We start from the raw sequence: 19,009 nt of genomic DNA on the forward strand, positions 1-19,009 counted from the left end.
TTAAAATGCTGGAAAGCAATAGTAATGTGTGTGAAAATCCAATAGAGCTGATTATTCTCCTGAGGGCTATCTGGAGATGTTGGGGAGTACACATAGACATGCAACTGTCTCCCTATCGGACTGCAAGAAATGAAACTGGCTGATAATCTTCTGTCTGTGGACTCCACTTTGAGATATGCTGAGGGGTTGCTGACTCTAATTAGACCTCTAAAAGTGAGCGGTAAGCAGGGTATAAAGCAAATGATAGAGGTAATCATTATCAAAGAAAAAAGGGTTCCTTCTCTAGCATCCAACAAAACAATAAGAAGCTGCCTTACATATGACTTGATGGACTTGTGTCTTTTTTCAACCTCACCTACTATGTAACTATGTAACTATGTAATATCTTTGATACTGCTTGTTCTGCCTTCAAAATGAAATTCATTATGTTTGTTCTACCTGCAGTATTAAATTTGGCTACTAGATAGAGCCCGGAATAAATTTACTGTTTTACAGAAACTAGAAACTGTTTAGCTTTAATAAGAACTCGCATCCCTCATTCTGAAAAAAGGAAACAGGTTCATCCTGGAAGCCCAGACTCCATATAACGTAGAACTAAAGGCAAGTTTTTTTTTTTCATTTTGGAAAGAGTAAGGGAAGGTCATAACCCCTGTCAGTTTATTTTCTGATATCTGTGTCCCCTTGGAAAGAATTCCCTTTAATTCCTGTCCCATAGCCAAAACAGGAAGTGAGAGGAGATCCCTGAAAATTAAGGGAATCCCCAGGGTATTTCCTCCCTATTACTTTGCTGGGGACAACCCAAAATGTGTGATAGTCCTTTACATTGACTTTCAATGATAATGGTAAACACAAATAGAGAGGGTAAATCTCCCTAACGGGGCACAGACAGCAAAAAAAAAATAAAAAAAAAAATGGACAGGTGTTCTAATCCATCTCAACTCTGTCCAAAACTAAAAAAATGTTTGCCTTTAGTTATACTTTAAGGAGACTTTAACTGAAGGAGAGAAAACCAGCCATTATATCTTCAGCACATGTTGAGGACGAAACTTTCATCCCCTACAGGCAGCATCACTGGTGAGCATGGTTATTGCCATCTGCAGCCTAGTCATTTCATTGTGTTTTGTATGTTTCATACATTGATTGTATGTATTTCTAGTCCATTTTTCTCACTAGTTTTCACCCACCCTGTTTTGTAATAAAGCTTCAAGATAACATTCAGTTTGGCTTATTGCAGAATAGGAAGGTTTAGCTGCATGAGTTACACACAGGGAAATGTGTAGCGAGTACAGAACACTGCTAATAGGTCCTGTGCTTCTCTCATTCCACATGGGTGCCAGCATACCTCCAAATACCATCACTTGCCCTCATAACATGTACATACAACACGTGAAGCCATGCACAGCTTTCCTCTTCTTCCTCAACAACTTTATTACCAACAGTGACAGAAACACTAATTCTCCCACTAACACATTCCCCCCACACTAATAGAGCTTAATCATAGAGATCTAAGATCAGTGGTGGCTGGTCCATAAGGGGCGCAGTGGAGCCCCCCCCACCCCAAAGTTTTGACAAATAGCAAAGATTATCATAGGACAATTTATTTTTAAATAAATGATAATATGACTAACATTTTTTAACATCATAAAGTTAAAAAATGTTAGTCATATTATCATTTATTATATGGAAATAAGTGCAGCGCTGCACCAAATAATATTAGAGAAAAGAGAAAAAATATATAGTGTACAATAAGCAGCTAACACACCTCTAGACACAGGCAAAGGCAACAAGTAATACAAAATATAGTGTAGCGCTATGTGCACATATAAATAATGTATCAGTTTTACCTTAACAAACAAACAATGTTGTAACAATAGGTGATGTAAATTGACGTAAAAAGTGACTACAGTGAATAAATAGCGTGAATCAAAAAATATAAAAATATGAAATCAGACAATGAGTCTAAAAAACATACATGTGTGGTAAATCAAATGATATAGTCCATAAGAAATTGACAATTATATTGATGATAAAATAGTGGAATAGAAAACCACCACCAAAAAATCCATAAGTATTAAAGTGCCAAAAAATAGAAAAAAAAACTCCTGGGATTTCCACGTAAACGGAATTGTTCACTTCTGGCAGATGGATAAGAAGGAAATCACAGATGGGTGGAAGATCAAAATAAGTGACAGGACCATCACCGGAGCATCAAAAGAGGCTTACCAGAATCAGATGACTTGAGAAGACATACGTCTTACAAGTCTCAGAAAGCGTAATGACCACCGGGTCTGGCGAGATGAATCGTCAAATTATCCTCAGCTTCCAAAAGGGGGGAGGAAAGGGGTCTCACCACAGCTTTAATCGTCCCCAAGACAGTCCAACAGGCCCAGTGGATGTTTCAAAGATCATGCGAGAAGAAAAGCTCACATGGCATGATAACGTTTAAAAGCAACAATTTATTAAAATGGTAAAAATAAAACACTCACATGGTAGGAGATCAAAAACAGCTTATATAGAATCAATTGCGGTAATCGTGAGGGGTCCACCCGACATGTTTCGGCGTACAAAGCCTTCATCTGGGGTGTGGAGCCCCCCCACCTTACCGCTATTTAAACAAGAAGTGACCCCCCGCTGGGGGTGTCACGATACCGGAAGTGATGCAATTGATATCACTTCCTGGTAAATCAGGACAGTGATATTTAACTATCAGTATATGCAGAGTGGAGCAATAAGCGGTATTATACCGCTATCATTAGCAGAAGAAAAAATAAATTCTGTATTAGAAATTAGGAAATAAAGGCTGGACGCTAGGTGTTCAGGTTCAGAAACGAACCGAGTGCGTACCAAGCCTCTATTTCGATATAGCCAGATCTCATTGGACAAGGCGCCGTCCCGCGCCGACCAATAGATCCAGCGTATGCGCGATGACGTCATCCGCTGTGTTACTGCGGCGCCAGTGCGCTCCACTCTTAGGACCAGACCTCTCTCTCGTATCAGCCATCGCAACGCTTCCTGGAATGGAAAACAGGGCGCTGATAGGCTGGAGAGAACCGGAAAGAGGTCATGATGATCTAAGACTACACTACAAGTGTCAGCAAAGGAGGAATTAAATAGAATGATGTTTGAATGGTGTTAAAATATCGTAAATTAAATGACATGACTAATTAGAGTGATAAAGGGGACGGCAACCATGGCCAAATAGTAATTGGAGATAATAAATAAGAAATAAAATTTAGGAGTGACACCGCCAGTGAGGGGCACCGCATGCATAATGGACCATAAACCTGACAGGATCTCAACAGAGAGAGACATGTTCCCTATAATAATGACTATAAATAACCAAAAAATAAAAGATGTAACTCACAATATCAGATAGATTAACATTAATATACAAAGTGTTGATCTAAATATATCTATGGGTAAATCCAGATATAATATAGGTACCAATATTGGTGATTGGGTATATAAATTTATTAGTAAAAAATGACTAAAAGTTAGAGAAAAATTTTAGAAAAAAGAAAAAAGAAAAAAAGATAGACTAAAAGCTAGATAACTACGCTCGATTGATAAAAGAATTAATGTCCCACTCCACGTTAATACCTTGCGGAAAGTGGGACCCCAATTCATAAATCCAATAAGTCTCCAGGCGGGAGACACCCCTAAGGGTCGAACCACCACGCCAGGGGGCAACATATTTATCAATGATGAGAAACTGCGTACCCTCAGGATTTCTGTCATGGAATTCCCTATAGTGTCGAGGTACGGTGTGCTTGGTGCTACCTGCTTTGATAAGGTTGATATGTTCAGACACTCGTGTGGTGAAAGATCTAATAGTACGTCCCACATATTGTTTACCACATGGGCAAGTCAAGAGATAGACAACACCCGTGGTAGCGCAAGTACAAAATCTCTTGATCTCGTAGGAACGGCCAGTCACAGTAGAAGAGAAACTGTGACTCGCCCTCCTACCACTGATGTTAAACTGACAAACCAAACACTTTTTACAAGGGTAGAAACCGATCAAATTATGAAAAAAGGAAGGTTTACTTGGAGGGTTGATAACATTGGGTGCCAACTTATTTCGAAGAGATGGAACGCCTCTGAAAACAACCTTGGGGGTTTCGGGCAGCAACGGGCCCAAAACCTTATCAGTTTTAAGGACATCCCAATGGTGTTCAAAAATTTTTTTGACATCTTATGTTGGATAGAAAAGGACGTCAGAAAAGACCATTTAAAGTCCTCATTTATTTGTCGAGGTTTATCCTCAAGTAGTGATTGGCGGTCTATCAGACTGGCATTATTAATCTCCTTATCCAAATCGGAGGGGTTGTACCCCTTCTCCAGGAACCTATCCTTAAGAGACGCAGCTTGGATCCTAAAGGTGTTAAGATCAGTGCAGTTCCTACGTAATCGTAGGAACTGGCTTTTGGGAATTGATCTGATCCAAGGCGCGTGATGGCAACTATCGGTGGGTATGTACCCGTTCCGATCGGTGGATTTGAAGTAAGTGCTGAATACAAATTGGTTTTCTTTCGATAACCAAGTCCAAAAAATGGACTGAGGTAGTACTTGATTCAAATGACAGAACAATATTCCTGTTGTTATTATTAAGGGTCGCAATGAAATCAGCTAGATTGTCTGGACTACCAGTCCATAGGAGGAGGATGTCGTCTATGTACCGAGCCCACAACAGGAGGTGTGGGTTGCTCATGGCATAGACGACATCCTCCTCCCACTTGGCCATAAATAAATTGGCCAGACTGGGAGCGAACTTAGCTCCCATCGCGACCCTCTTATGTTGCCGGTAGAATCGACCATTGAACCAAAAGTAATTGTGTTGAGTTGCAAACTCAATTAGTTTGATGATATAATCCACCTGGGGTGAAGCGAGGGAGACATCCCTATTAAGAAAACATTTGACAGCATCTATACCCTGACGGTGCGGGATACAGGTGTAGAGGGATGTAACGTCCGCAGTTGCCATGATGAGGTCGCCAGAGTAAGAAACATTGGAAAGTATTCGGATGACGTCTCTGGTGTCTTTTAGATAAGACGGCATCTTTATTACAGATGGCTGGAGGAAAAAATCAATGTATTTCCCGATTTTTGAAGTAACCGAGTCGATGCCACTGATTATTGGCCGACCTGGAGGGTGTAGGGGGTCCTTATGAACTTTAGGCAGGTAGTACATGACAGGTATGCGTGGAGCGAGGGGAACTAAAAATGATCTCTCTTTTTTATTTAAAATACAAGAATTAAAACCTTTAGAAACCAGACAATGTAAATCCTTTTTATATTTCTGTGTGGGATTACTAGATAGTTCGATATATGTCTCTTGATCTCCTAAAATACGATACATTTCATTGATATAATCTGATTTATTTAATAAGACAATGCCGCCGCCTTTGTCGGCGGGGCGAATAACCAGATTTTTATTATTGCATAAAGTCTTTAGGCCTGTTGAAGGTAGGGGATTATAGTATCTTCGTTTTAATGGAATATTGGTTAAATCTTTCAACACTAACTCTTTGAACAGTTTTATAGCTGGTGGGAGCTGTGTTGGGGGACTGAAAAGGGAAGGATTGGATAGACCCGAATGGACTGTACCAGATGTTGCTGCCCTGGCTACATTTCTAGAGGGATTTGAGATAATATATCTCTGAACATTAATTTTCCTGATAAACTTCTGAATGTCGATAAATGTATCGAACCTATTAAGCTTGTATGGAGGGGCACACTTGAGACCCTTATTTAAAATGGTTTTCTCTTCCTGAGTGAGAATAGTATCACTCAGGTTGAATACCCCCTGACAAGTAAAACCCGTTTCCTTTTTTCGTCTCTGGATCCTCCTCCCTCCTCTGGACCCTCTCTTGTTTCTGGACCTCTTTTTTTGTTTTGAGGGTCCTCGTGAAAACCCCGAGTGGTCTGTGGCCCAGGGTAGGGTGGTTTATAGGGGGATGGACCATACCCAGCATTGGGAAATGGGTAAACATTTTCGTTATAATGGTCACGCAAGGTCTTAGATCATCATGACCTCTTTCCAGTTCTCTCCAGCCTATCAGCGCCCTGTTTTCCATTCCAGGAAGCGTTGCGATGGCTGATACGAGAGAGAGGTCTGGTCCTAAGAGTGGAGCGCACTGGCGCCGCAGTAACGCAGCGGATGACGTCATCGCGCATACGCTGGATCTATTGGTCGGCGCGGGACGGCGCCTTGTCCAATGAGATCTGGCTATATCGAAATAGAGGCTTGGTACGCACTTGGTTCGTTTCTGAACCTGAACACCTAGCGTCCAGCCTTTATTTCCTAATTTCTAATACAGAATTTATTTTTTCTTCTGCTAATGATAGCGGTATAATACCGCTTATTGCTCCACTCTGCATATACTGATTTACCAGGAAGTGATATCAATTGCATCACTTCCGGTATCGTGACACCCCCAGCGGGGGTCACTTCTTGTTTAAATAGCGGTGAGGTGGGGGGGCTCCACACCCCAGATGAAGGCTTTGTACGCCGAAACATGTCGGGTGGACCCCTCACGATTACCGCAATTGATTCTATATAAGCTGTTTTTGATCTCCTACCATGTGAGTGTTTTATTTTTACCATTTTAATAAATTGTTGCTTTTAAATGTTATCATGCCATGTGAGCTTTTCTTCTCGCATGATCTTTGAAACATCCACTGGGCCTGTTGGACTGTCTTGGGGACGATTAAAGCTGTGGTGAGACCCCTTCCCCCCCCCCCCTTTTGGAAGCTCAGGATAATTTGACGATTCATCTCGCCAGACCCGGTGGTCATTACGCTTTCTGAGACTTGTAAGACGTATGTCTTCTCAAGTCATCTGATTCTGGTAAGCCTCTTTTGATGCTCCGGTGATGGTCCTGTCACTTATTTTGATCTTCCACCCATCTGTGATTTCCTTCTTATCCATCTGCCAGAAGTGAACAATTCCGTTTACGTGGAAATCCCAGGAGTTTTTTTTCTATTTTTTGGCACTTTAATACTTATGGATTTTTTGGTGGTGGTTTTCTATTCCACTATTTTATCATCAATATAATTGTCAATTTCTTATGGACTATATCATTTGATTTACCACACATGTATGTTTTTTAGACTCATTGTCTGATTTCATATTTTTATATTTTTTGATTCACGCTATTTATTCACTGTAGTCACTTTTTACGTCAATTTACATCACCTATTGTTACAACATTGTTTGTTTGTTAAGGTAAAACTGATACATTATTTATATGTGCACATAGCGCTACACTATATTTTGTATTACATATTATCATTTATTTAAAATTAAATTGTTCTATTTGTGTGCACTCACTGCACTGTGCGGAGCACCGGACTAAAGGGAGTCTATTATGCCCGTCATTTTTTGCCAAGCATGTGATTAGAGCCTGAGGAGCAGAGCACTGCGCCCATACCCTCCCACTTTTGATTTTAACAAATCAATATTTGCCATTGCGTCACTTCTGGTTTCTGGCTTCTCGTCTCAGCCAATCAGTATTATTATTTATTTTATTTATTTATTTATTTCAGGTACTTATATAGCGCCGTCAATTTACGCAGCGCTTTACATATACATTGTACATTCACATCAGTCCCTACCCTCAAGGAGCTTACAATCTAAGGTCCCTAACTCACATTCATACATACTAGGGACAATTTAGACAGGATCCAATTAACCTACCAGCATGTCTTTGGAGTGTGGGAGGAAACCGGAGTACCCGGAGAAAACCCATGCAGGCACAGGGAGAACATGCAAACTCCAAGCAGGTAGTGTTGTGGTTGGGATTCGAAACCAGCGACCCTTCTTGCTGCTAGGCGAAAGTGCTACCCACTACACCACTGTGCCGCCCAGTAGGCTAAAGATCTAGAGCCTGGAAAGAAGACTGTGTTAATACGGAAGCCATGGAGGGGTAGCCGTAGAGGGGAGCCGTATCAGGGGTGTCGTGACGGTGGTGAATGTGGACCTGGAGGGGTTTATTTGCACCCCCCCAAAATTTCTAGCACCAGCCGCCACTATCCAAGATTATGCCCCATTAGGGGGCTAAATGCGTCAGTGCATTACATAAGACAAGCAGTGTGCAGCTTCATGTTTTGGATACTAGACTAAAGATCAACTATGCAAATGTAAACATTCTTCTGGGTACATTATGACTTGTACTTACTTCATTAGTCATCCAGTAAACAACCACATAGGCCCACAAATCAGTCAGTGAGAATACTTCTTCCAAAAATGCCTTCTCTAACTTCTCCCATGACTTGTCCCAGTTCCATGTCGATTGGAGCCGATCATATATCTGACTCTCCATTTCTTCCATGCATGAAAAGTCTGACCACTTTTCATTGTTATATAATGATGCCATACACCTGAAAGGTTTGAAGTCAGATATTTGACGTTTTTACTATAAAATATTTATTTGATTAAAAAAGGTATACTTTGATTTGGTTTAATGGGGTTGGGAATGCAGATTACAGGGCTAACACCCAAAACCTGTTTCACTGACCTGGAAAAATCATACAGCCAAAGAGGGTCTAAAAAGTCTGCACTCTTGAATTGTATTATTTTAGATCAAGGATATAGTGAAACAAGAATAAGGATGACAGATTTTTATTTTGTATTTATTTTTCTTTATTTTTAAGGGAGCTGAATAGTTTTTATTTGTTTTTTACACCAGAATCTCCTTGCTAAAAGCTTTCTTGGTGTTCAACAAGTTCAACAAATACTAGGTAGGTGCAATGGATGTACATACCATGTTGACCCAGATGTTCCAGAAACGTATGTAACAACATCTAGAAGCTTCAGTTCAGACAGCTTAGACAGGGTACCCAGAAAAGCATTCATGGCACGTAGTCCACCCCCAGATCCCAGCACTGCAATTACAGGGGGATCAAAATTCTACAGAAAAACAAAAATAAAGAACCTTAGTACAGGCTGGTCTAAAATAATATGCTAAAGCAAGAGAAAGTACAAAAGAAGCTTGAGGCAATTATGCCCTCATCTGTGGTAAGGGTGAATTACTATGCAGGTCCAGTACTGAAAGTACTGTACAGTAAAGTACTGTGCAAATGTTTTAGGCAGGTGTGAAGAAATGCTGTAAGGTAAGAATGCTTTCAAAAATATATATTTTAAATTTTTTATTTTTATCAATTCACAAAACGCAAAGTGAGCAAACAGAAGAAAAAATGTAAATCAAAACAATATTAGGTGTGACTACCCTTTGGCTTCAAACCAGCAACAGTTCTAGCACACATTTCACACTTGCAAAGTCAGGGATTTTGTAGGATTAGAGTCAGGTGTATGATTAACCAATTATACTACACAGGTGTTAATGATCATCATATGTACACTAGGTCAAAACACGGTAATTAACTCAAACAGAAACAGCTGTATAGGAGGCTTAAAACTGGGTGCAGAACAGCCAAACACTGCTGCTAAGCTGAGGTTGTAGAAGATCCTTTCATATCACAGGTCATACACCATGGCAAGACTGAGCCCGGAAACAAGAAACAAGGTAGTTATACTGCATCAGAAAGGTCTCTCCCAAGCAAAAATTTCAAAGCAGACTGGGGTTTCAAGATTTGCTGTTTAGGCTCTTTTAAAAAAGCACAAAGAAATGGGCAATGTTGAGGAACATAGACGCAGTAGTCTGCCAAGATAACTTGATGTAGCAGATGAAAGACACATCATTCTTATTTTCCTTTTGACATCAGAAGATGTCCAGCATCGCCATCAGTACAGAACAAGTGGAAACCAATGGGACCCAGGTACACCCACCTCTGTCTGGAAAAGTCTGGCTAGAAGTGGTCTTAATGGAAGAATTGTGGCCAAAAAGCCATGTAACAAAACGTCCCACACTCCACTTGAGTGCTTTCGTCATATACCGCTTCCTCCCAGTCTGAATATAGATATCAGATATTCCAACCGCTAACAACCAGAAAACAAGACAATACTTGTTTGGTTGTTGAACATGGACTGTTTATTGAAAAAACAGGTACACAGGTAATACTTTGGACAATCCCCCCACCTTTGCATTCCGGGCGGGGTAGACTGTTCAATCAGCAGCGAGAGCTGTTGGAGGAATTTGCCCCCACCAATCTCACAGCTAATCTACATACCATATATAGTATAAGTATAAGCCGAGTATAAGACGATAAGTATACGGCTCACTTGAGTATAAGCCGAGTTTTTAAGCCCATTTTTTATGAGGGCTTTGTTTCAATGGACGGCTGAACAGAACGCATTACACAGAGGGAGACACACGCTGTTTTAGTAATGAAAGGTGTCTCCCACTGTATAATGCATTCTGTTCAGCCATCCATTGAAACAAAGCCTGCCCCGCCTCCTCCTCGTCCGTCTGTGATAGAGGAACACTGATACGATGCTGGGAAACTGTATCAGTGTTCCGCCTATCACAGATGAGGAGGAGGTGGGGCGGGCTTTGTTTCAATGGACGGCTGAACAGAATGCATTACACAGCTGTTTTAGTAATAGAAGGTATGGCTGCAGCTGGGCACAGTGTGACTGCAACAGGGCACAGTGAGACTGCAACTGGGCACAGTGTGACTGCAACTGGGCACAGTGAGACTGCAACTGGGCACAGTGTGACTGCAACTGGGCACAGTGAGACTGCAACTGGGCCAACAGTGAGACTGCAACTGGGCACAGTGAGACTGCAACTGGGCACAGTGAGACTGCAACTGGGCACAGTTAGGCTGCAGATTGGCACAGTGAGGCTGCAGATTGGCACAGTGAGGCTGCAGATGGGCATTGTTGGGTAGCTGCTGCATTTTCCCACCCTCTGCTTATACTCGAGTCAATATGTTTTCCCAGTTTTTTGTGGTAAAATTAGGTGCCTCAGCTTATATTCGGGTCGACTTATACTCAAGTATATACGGTCCACATCCCATAATATCCAAGGCAGAGAGACACAATTGAACATTGGAATACAGCCACACCCCAAAAGGCAGAGACCATCATGGCCTCCTTAATAATGTCCTTTTGCATTACATAACAGAATATCTTCCTAAATGCTTGTAGCTCCCTCAAATTCCAGGGCCCATAGTTGGTAGGCAAGAGGCTAGCATTCAGTACCCTCCAAAAGCCTCTGTCCTGGGTAAGTCTGTCACATTTCTCCCCCATCAAAAGTCGACTAAAAAGGGCCCAGACCTCCACCTGGTCTGAACATGCGTTAGTCAGGCAGAGTGAACTCACATAGTCTGTCCGCATGATCTCCATTCTTGGCTGCAAGGAATTCTGAAGAGACAGAAGGATTTGAGGCAGCCTACATCCACAGAAGATCCGTAGTTGGTTCTCCAAGATGTTTGGAACAACCTACCTGCTGAGTTCCTTAAAATAATTGATGCTATTTTGAAGGCAAAGGGTGGTCACACCAAATATTTATTTGATTTGGATTTCTCTTTTGTTCTTTACTTTCCATTTTGTTAATTGATAAAAAAAATGAACTATTGACACTTTTATTTCTGAAAGTATTCTTAACTTACAGCATTTTTTCACACCTGCCAAAAACTTTTCACAGTAGTCTAGGTTTCCTTACATTTGTTCTCTGATATCCATCCTAACCAATACATTTCTGCAATACCATCTCTTTGGTGTCAAGGAATACAGCCAACTTTCTAGTAAGAATTTTTATTCACAGAGACTATCACATGCAACATCCCAGTTGTACAGTCGTTTAAGGGTGGGGGGCTCTCAAGGAAGGACTACTCTTATGGCTAAATAGGTGAATCAGTTAGGGATAGTTTTATCTGAGGTGGAATGGAAGAAATGTTTCTTGTCGCCCTCTTTCTATACCATCTTATTTCTTAAAATGAAGGTAGGAAAAAAACTAGAGTGGTAATCTCACATCACGCAAAGGACATAACTACTCCTTTATTAGCAGAGAGTCATAAAAAATCTGTTTAGGGGAAAGTCTGTTGAGATTTTGATTGATTTAAATGCTGGTAGACAATATAATACAATTCTGTGTGTTAGTTAAATTTTGATCTATTCCTTGCTGCATCTGTGAAAATTGCAGGCAGACTGGTTCACCTCTCCCAACCGCCCCCTTCCCTCCCAACCCCCTTCTTTTGGAAAGACAGTACTTAATTATTAATATTTACCTTAATGCACTTGCGCAGATTAGAGAAGAAAATAAGGGGAAAAAAATTAAAAGCAACAGTACAAAAAAGCAATACATAACATGAACTAAACTACTTTAAATACTAAACAAATAAATAAAATACACCCTCTAATTAAATTATTGGATTTGAGGGATGATCATATTGGACACCCTCTCTGTTTTTTATCTGAAAATATTTAAATCGGTTTCTTTTAATTATATGTAAAAATTATTAATTATATGTAAAAATAGTGGTTATGGTTTTTTTGGTTTGTGAGTGTGCCAATAATATTTTCCCAGTTCTCAATACAATGTTTCTAAAGAAAAAAACAGTACAGAAAGAGTACAGAAAGCAAATTTCACCTATGTGGACCAATAAATCAAATTCAGGATCTCTGCTTTAGCAAAATTTTTATTTTCGGATGGTGAAATGTAGTAATTTTGCAGCAAAATAAATTATGCTGAAATCACTTGGATCATTCCCACTGATAAAGACACTTACCTCTGCAGAATGCATGCCCTGGGATAAAAGGTTCTTAGCTATTATTCTCTTCCTTGCTTGGACAGATAATTTTTCCCCTTCTGATCTGTTTAGTGTAAATGTAGTGAGTCATGCAGAAAAAAAAAAAATACAATATTGCAAACAAAAGTATTTGAAGCTTTTCCTGACAAAGCGTACTTCACTTCATACAGGGACAATTTTACCTTTGCTGATACCATTTTCAACATCTTTACTGAAGCAAGGAAAGCGTAAGTTGGTATTTGTATGGTTTGAATCACTCATAGATGACCTACCTTGAAACATATATTTTTCAAGTTAAAGTGCATGCAAAACAGTATTTCTGCTGTCTCACACTATTCACAATGCTATCTTGACCATGTAGTTATCTGATCACTTGTGTCCACCTAGCACTACACTCTGCCTCTTGCCCTATCACCTGTGTCTGCCCAGCCCCATGCTCTGCCTTCTGTCCTATTCCCTGTGTCCACCCAGACCAACACTCCAACTCCTGCCTGCAATGGGATAATCTAACATATGCCTGTGATATGGGGCTCTACTGGTGCTGGTCAGCAGTTTTCAAACAGTGGGCACTCTCTCCCCCTCTCCTCCCCCTTCCTGAACCCCCCTTTTCTCCTCTTTCCTCTTTCTCCCCCTCCCCCTTCTCTCCCCTCTACCCCCACTTTTTATCTCCTACTCCTCCCTCTTTCTCATCCCTCCCCCCCGAGTCACCCACTCTTTCTTCACTCTCTCTCTCTGTCACCCCACCTCTACCCCTCCCTTTTTTTGTGTGCAGAAAAGCATATGTAATTGAAATGTTATTTATTTTTAATTATCCTTTGTCCTGAGGTTTAAGTGTGTCTGTGAAAGTTTCACTTGTGGCACAGTAATAGGGAATCTTTTGTGGGTACTGTGGCATAGGTGTGCAGTGAATACAGTGACTAGGCTCCGGTTCTGTTTAATCCTCCCTCTTTAAGCCCCTCTTACTGTTAGGTTTAACCTGATCATGACCGCCAGTTGTCACTGCACAATATGTGTGCTACAGAACTTGTTTTTCTCCTCCATCCTAAGGTTCCCCAGGTCTTTCATAATCCTAGTCATGTTCACATTTTGCCATGCTGTTTTGACTTTTTATTTGTAAAGCCAGGCAGATTACTTATGTATTCAACAGTGCAACCCTTTAAAATGTTTAAAACATCTGTACCACATAAATACTGTGAAGAAATCTTTATTTTACAAATAAGTATTCAATACCTGTTAAAACCTGGAGCAACACCCTGTTTAAAACTGAATGAGGCAGTCAATTAAAACTGAAGGGTGGGGGTATAGAAGGAATGAGAGAGGGAGAAAGGAAGAAACAAAGCAAGATAGTAAACAAGAACAGGGGAATGAAGAAAGAGAAAGGAGGAGTGAGAAAGGAAGGAAGACTGGAAGAAAGTATGCATTTTCTATAAATTAATAGGAAGTGATGTACACCTTGTAAATTACGGGATATTACATACTTCAATAAATGTAAATAATAATAATAATAGTTACTCACTGTGAAGAGGAGCAGCAGGTAATATCAGGACATTTCTGTAGGTAAATAAAAGACAAGGCTGGTGTTTATAAGTAATCTTGTAAAGCACACACACCAAAAGACAAAATGGAGTTTTTCGGGTAAACTATAAGCCATCTACTGCTTTGGACCCCCTCAGTACAAATACATATTTAATTCAAACTGTAGTACACTGTGCCCACTGACTGGAAATCTGGTTGTGTAACTGTGGAAATGTAATATTTAGCAAGATGACAGCATAAGCATGTGTGGTGGTCAGTAGCCCTCGGTTCTAGTGGTGGGTGGCTGTTTTCTGTGTCTACCGGGTGAGTAATGCCTGGACTGTGTTGGACAGGCAGACCCTGCTCAATATCAGAGGCGGCTGTGTGGGACTCACTGTGGGGGTGGACATTCTTGGTGCGACCGCAGCTCTGTGTGTACTTTGCTGGGGATTATGGTTGTGAGCACTGGATGCCCTGGAGTTTAAGGAAGAGCAAAACAGGAGTCCGGAGAGATGTAGTGCCAACTGATCTGGAGAGTGGTGAGCAGTGCTCTGAGTGCAGAACAATCGAAAACTGGGCAGGGAATCAGCGTGGCTAGAGGCTGTGGAACTAGGGAAGGAGGAGGAAATCAGCAGCTGTTATGAGTGAAATAGATAACCAGCGGACTGGATCTAGTCTGGAGGTGCCAAAGGAAGATACGTGGGTTGGGGGCCAAAGTGCCATCCAGTCAAATAAGGCCGAGCAGAAGCCAGGACAGGGTTTGCAAGAGCAGGGGAGGTGGGAGCTGAGATGCGTCAGACCCAGGAATAGAGGAAAAAAGCTGGACTGAGAGTAAGGCTCAGATGCTTTGGACCTAAACTTATACCACTGCCAAATGTGTGATTCCTGAAGGGAAAGACAGAGGAGCTACAAACTTATATTATGGTGAAAAAACGTATGTGCTGCTATGTGAGTAATTGAAGCTCCAGCTTAATATATCAGTAAACAGCTGCAACCATTGATTAGTGAACTCAAACACTAAAAACAAAATAGCAAATATACAGTATCTCACAAAAGTGATTACACCCCTCACATTTTTGTAAATATTTTATTATATCTTTTCATGTGACAACACCGTCATTAATATTTAAACCGCTGGCAACAAAAGTGAGTAAACCCCTAAATGAAAATGTCCAAATTAGGCCTAAAGTGTCAATATTTTGTGTGGGCACCATTATTTTCCAGCACTGCCTTAACCCTCTTGGGCATGGAGTTCATCAGAGCTTCACAGGTTGACACTGGAGTCCTCTTCCACTCCTCCATGATGACATCAAGGCTCTGGTGGATGTTAGAGACCTTGCGCTCCTCCACCTTCCGTTTGAGGATGCCCCACAGATGCTCAATAGGGTTTAGGTCTGGAGACATGCTTAGCCAGTCCATCACCTTTACCCTCAGCTTCTTTAGCAAGGCAGTGGTCATCTTGAAGGTGAGTTTGGGGTCCAGTCTCCAAAGGGAGGGGATCATGCTCTGCTTCAGTATGTCACAGTACATGTTGGCATTCATGGTTCCCTCAATGAACTGTAGCTCCCTAGTGCCGGCAGCACTAATGCAGCCCCAGACCAGGACACAAATCGTATGTAATATGTGCATACATCTAGTAATAACATACCATATAAAAAAATGTATAGGTTGTGTATAAAACCCACTTTACATACAAAAAACATAAATTGTGCCCATACAGTGTATGATGTCAGATACTAAACATAAAAAGCAAGCTGAAAACTATATAAATGTCTAAAGAAAAATAATTGTGATATTCCAACGAATATGTGCAGCTCCCCCTTTAACCAAAGAATCCCCTCTGCTAATAGCTGTGTCAGAGTGATCCTTTAAAGTTTGAGCAAATAGCCACCACCAGCCACCAATATGAGTGAATGGCCGCTCACCTCAAAATATGACCTAAGACAGTCAGAAAACACTTACGAAGTTATGCAAACATCCACCCGATATGATCTGTCGCACCAACGATCCCCCTGCTGGAGCTAGCTGGATCCACGGCTCATACTTTCAGTTTGACTCAAAATATATAAGGGAGAACTCATAGAGCAATTTTCGCACAAATCTCTTCTTTTATTTAAATAAAAATTGTACACTCACATTAGCAAAGATTAAAATCAGCATATACAGGTTATAGAATCGGCTGCTCGCCTCCTCACCACCTAATGGGTAACAAAGACACCAGAAGTGATGTCGCTGTCCCCACCCAACATGTTGCATCACTTGCCACGTGACTTCTTCAGGGATATATACAAAAAAGTTGTTTTCTGACCGTCCTTGGTCATATTTTGAGGTGAGCAGCCAATTCACTCATATTAGTGGCTGGTGGTGGCTATTTGCTCAAACTTTAAAGGATCACTCTGGCACGGCTATTAGCAGAGGGGATTCTTTGGTGGAAGGAGGATCTGCACGTATTTGATGGAATATCACAATAATACTTCTTTGGACATTTATATAGTTTTAAGCTTGCTTTTTTTGTTTGGTGTCTGACATCATACACTGGATGGGCACAATTTATGTTTTTTTGTATGTAAAGTGAGTTTTATACTCATCCTATACATTTTTTTTAAATGGTATGTTATTACTAGGTGTATGCACATATCACATACGATTTTGAATCGTATTCACATATATTTGCTACAAATTTATATTGTCAAGCAGAGACTTGGGAAAGTGTTAAGTTCTCATTTTTATAGAGACTTGGCTTCACAGTGGTATACTTAACAAGGTGTTACCCATGCAGGGGAGGTATCTGTTTAGATCCAATAGGATGCTGGCATCTCATAAGTGGGGGGCTGTGTGTTTATGTACATTGGGTGTTTTTTCAGAATGCCGTTAAGGGGTTAGTTCACAAAAAAAAACTGCCTATGCATATAAGGGGAGCCTGTAGATAAAATAAACTGTTCAGCTTTGACCTAAGTTTAATAATGCCCTTGCTAAAGCTGTAGGTCGTTTACATAACTTTTGAAGCCTGACTGGAATACTCCTAGGATGTTGCTAAGGGATGCCTAGCTGTTATTGTTCATCTTCACCACCACAGGAGTGAGCTCTCAAACACTGATCTCAGAGCTACTACATCAGGCGAGAGAAAGAGTATGTGAGGAGGTTTAAATCAGAGAAAGAGCTCACTCCTGTGGTGGTGAATGTGAAAAGCAACAGCTAGGCGTCCCCTAGCAACATCCTTAGCAAAGTTCTAGGAGTTTTCTTGTCAGACTTCATGAGGTACATGAATGGACTACACCTATAGTAAGGGCATTATTGAACTTTAGTCAAAGCTACACAGCTTGTTTTCATCCACAGACATCTCTTTTCTGCATTGGCAGTTTTCTGAAAAAGGTTAACTATGCCTCTAAGGTAGATTTGCAGTGTATACCAGATGTGGAACTCTTGTTAATTAAATGTCACCCCTATTACCTCCTGAGGGAATTTACGTCTGATATTATTTTCGCCTGATGAAAATTGTACAATTACCATGCAGTTGGTTTATGAATCCATGAGTGCTCAGATGGCAAAAAACCCTGATGGAGTTCATATAATGGTAGGGGATTGTAATAAAGCAGATTTAAGATCAGTACTGCCTAGGTTTGAACAGCATGTTGATATCCCCATGGGGGAGTACCTTGTTTTTCACTAATGTGCACGACAGGTTCAGGGCCAGCTCTTGCCCCACCAGGAGATAGTGGAGCATATATATTGTTTTTTTTTTTTTGGAAAAAAACAGGCCTACAGACAGTCAGGAAGTGAAAATCCCACTGCACTGAATCGCACAGGAATCTCACAGGAATGCAGACCTTATTCCTGTATGACTCAGGTGTGAACTGGCCTTAATTGCTTGAAGACATAGCAATTGGATGATTAAGCAATGTTCCAATCAAAATCCTTGAGGAGGTAGGTGAGGAATTAAAGCAGTGGTCTCCAAACTGCGGCCCGGGGCCGGATGTAGCCCATTGCTTGCCTTTATCTTGCCCTTGGAGCCTTATTTCATAAACTGACACCAATGATGGTACACCATTCTCCCACTAACACCATCATTGGCACTGTTCTTCCCATTGATACCAACAATGGGGCCTTCTTCCTCTCATTAAAACCAATTATGGTGCATTGTTTATGCCGACTGATGCTGGGGCATTTTCTATACTACTGCCTAAAAAGTTTGAAGACCCCTTGGTTAGAGATAGAAATATCGCCTTTAAATCAGGTGATAAGGAGGCATAGGGGTGGCAAGGGGAGGCTAGGAGTAGGGATTAGGAAGGCTAAGCAAAGGTATAAATTGAGACCAGAGACAGGACTGGGATATAATAGTGCCAAAACCATGCTGAAGACTAATCAGTCAGCCACATGTTATAAAAAAAACAAGAGGTTGACATAAGGGAATGTGAGGCTGCTTTACCAGAAGAATTTGACAGGTTTTATGCTCATTTTGATCATCTATAAAATTATGTAATTGCTAAGGCTGGCCATACAATATACAATTTCCTTGTACAATTTTCATTTAGAAAACCCAAACCTAAACACTTTCAATTTGTATTCAGTTGGGCAGGTCATTGCACTACATAGTTGAAGGTAAATCTAAAGGAAATTGAATAAGAAAACTGCATGTATAATTTATGGCCAGCTTAAGTTGTCTATTCCACCTGGAGATAAGCCTCTTATGTTCTCTATCAGGGTGTGTGTTTAGGTTTGGTAAGATTAGAGAGCCTGGGATCATCAGCCAACCACATTTGTAAAAAGCAAAGCAGTCTTTTATTACTTTAAAGGGAAAACAAAACAGCTTGATTGCAGCACAAAACAAAACCAAACA

General features: G+C 40.8%; 1 protein-coding gene across 3 annotated transcripts in view; it reads right to left on the minus strand.

The window, feature by feature from the left end:
- LOC141139315 (cytosolic phospholipase A2 gamma-like) overlaps positions 1 to 14,919 on the minus strand; it is a 55,201-nt gene extending 40,282 nt beyond the window's left edge. The window contains exons 1-5 of one of the 3 annotated variants that reach the window (XR_012243747.1): positions 14,568 to 14,919; positions 14,174 to 14,208; positions 12,637 to 12,721; positions 8,766 to 8,911; positions 8,181 to 8,382 (exon numbers count right to left, since the gene is read on the minus strand). Coding sequence is in view for 2 of the 3 variants with exons in the window: in XM_073625306.1 (XP_073481407.1) it covers positions 8,181 to 8,382; positions 8,766 to 8,911; positions 12,637 to 12,721; positions 14,174 to 14,208; positions 14,568 to 14,582 (483 nt within the window). In the remaining variant the exon portion in view is untranslated. The remainder of the gene's footprint in view (positions 1 to 8,180; positions 8,383 to 8,765; positions 8,912 to 12,636; positions 12,722 to 14,173; positions 14,209 to 14,567) is intronic. The other 2 variants (XM_073625306.1, XM_073625308.1) reach the window with 2 other exon arrangements.
- Positions 14,920 to 19,009: the final 4,090 nt, after the last annotated feature.

The sequence above is a fragment of the Aquarana catesbeiana genome, linkage group LG04 (assembly GCF_042186555.1).
Source record: "Aquarana catesbeiana isolate 2022-GZ linkage group LG04, ASM4218655v1, whole genome shotgun sequence".
In the NCBI taxonomy this organism is placed as follows: Eukaryota; Metazoa; Chordata; class Amphibia; order Anura; family Ranidae; genus Aquarana; species Aquarana catesbeiana.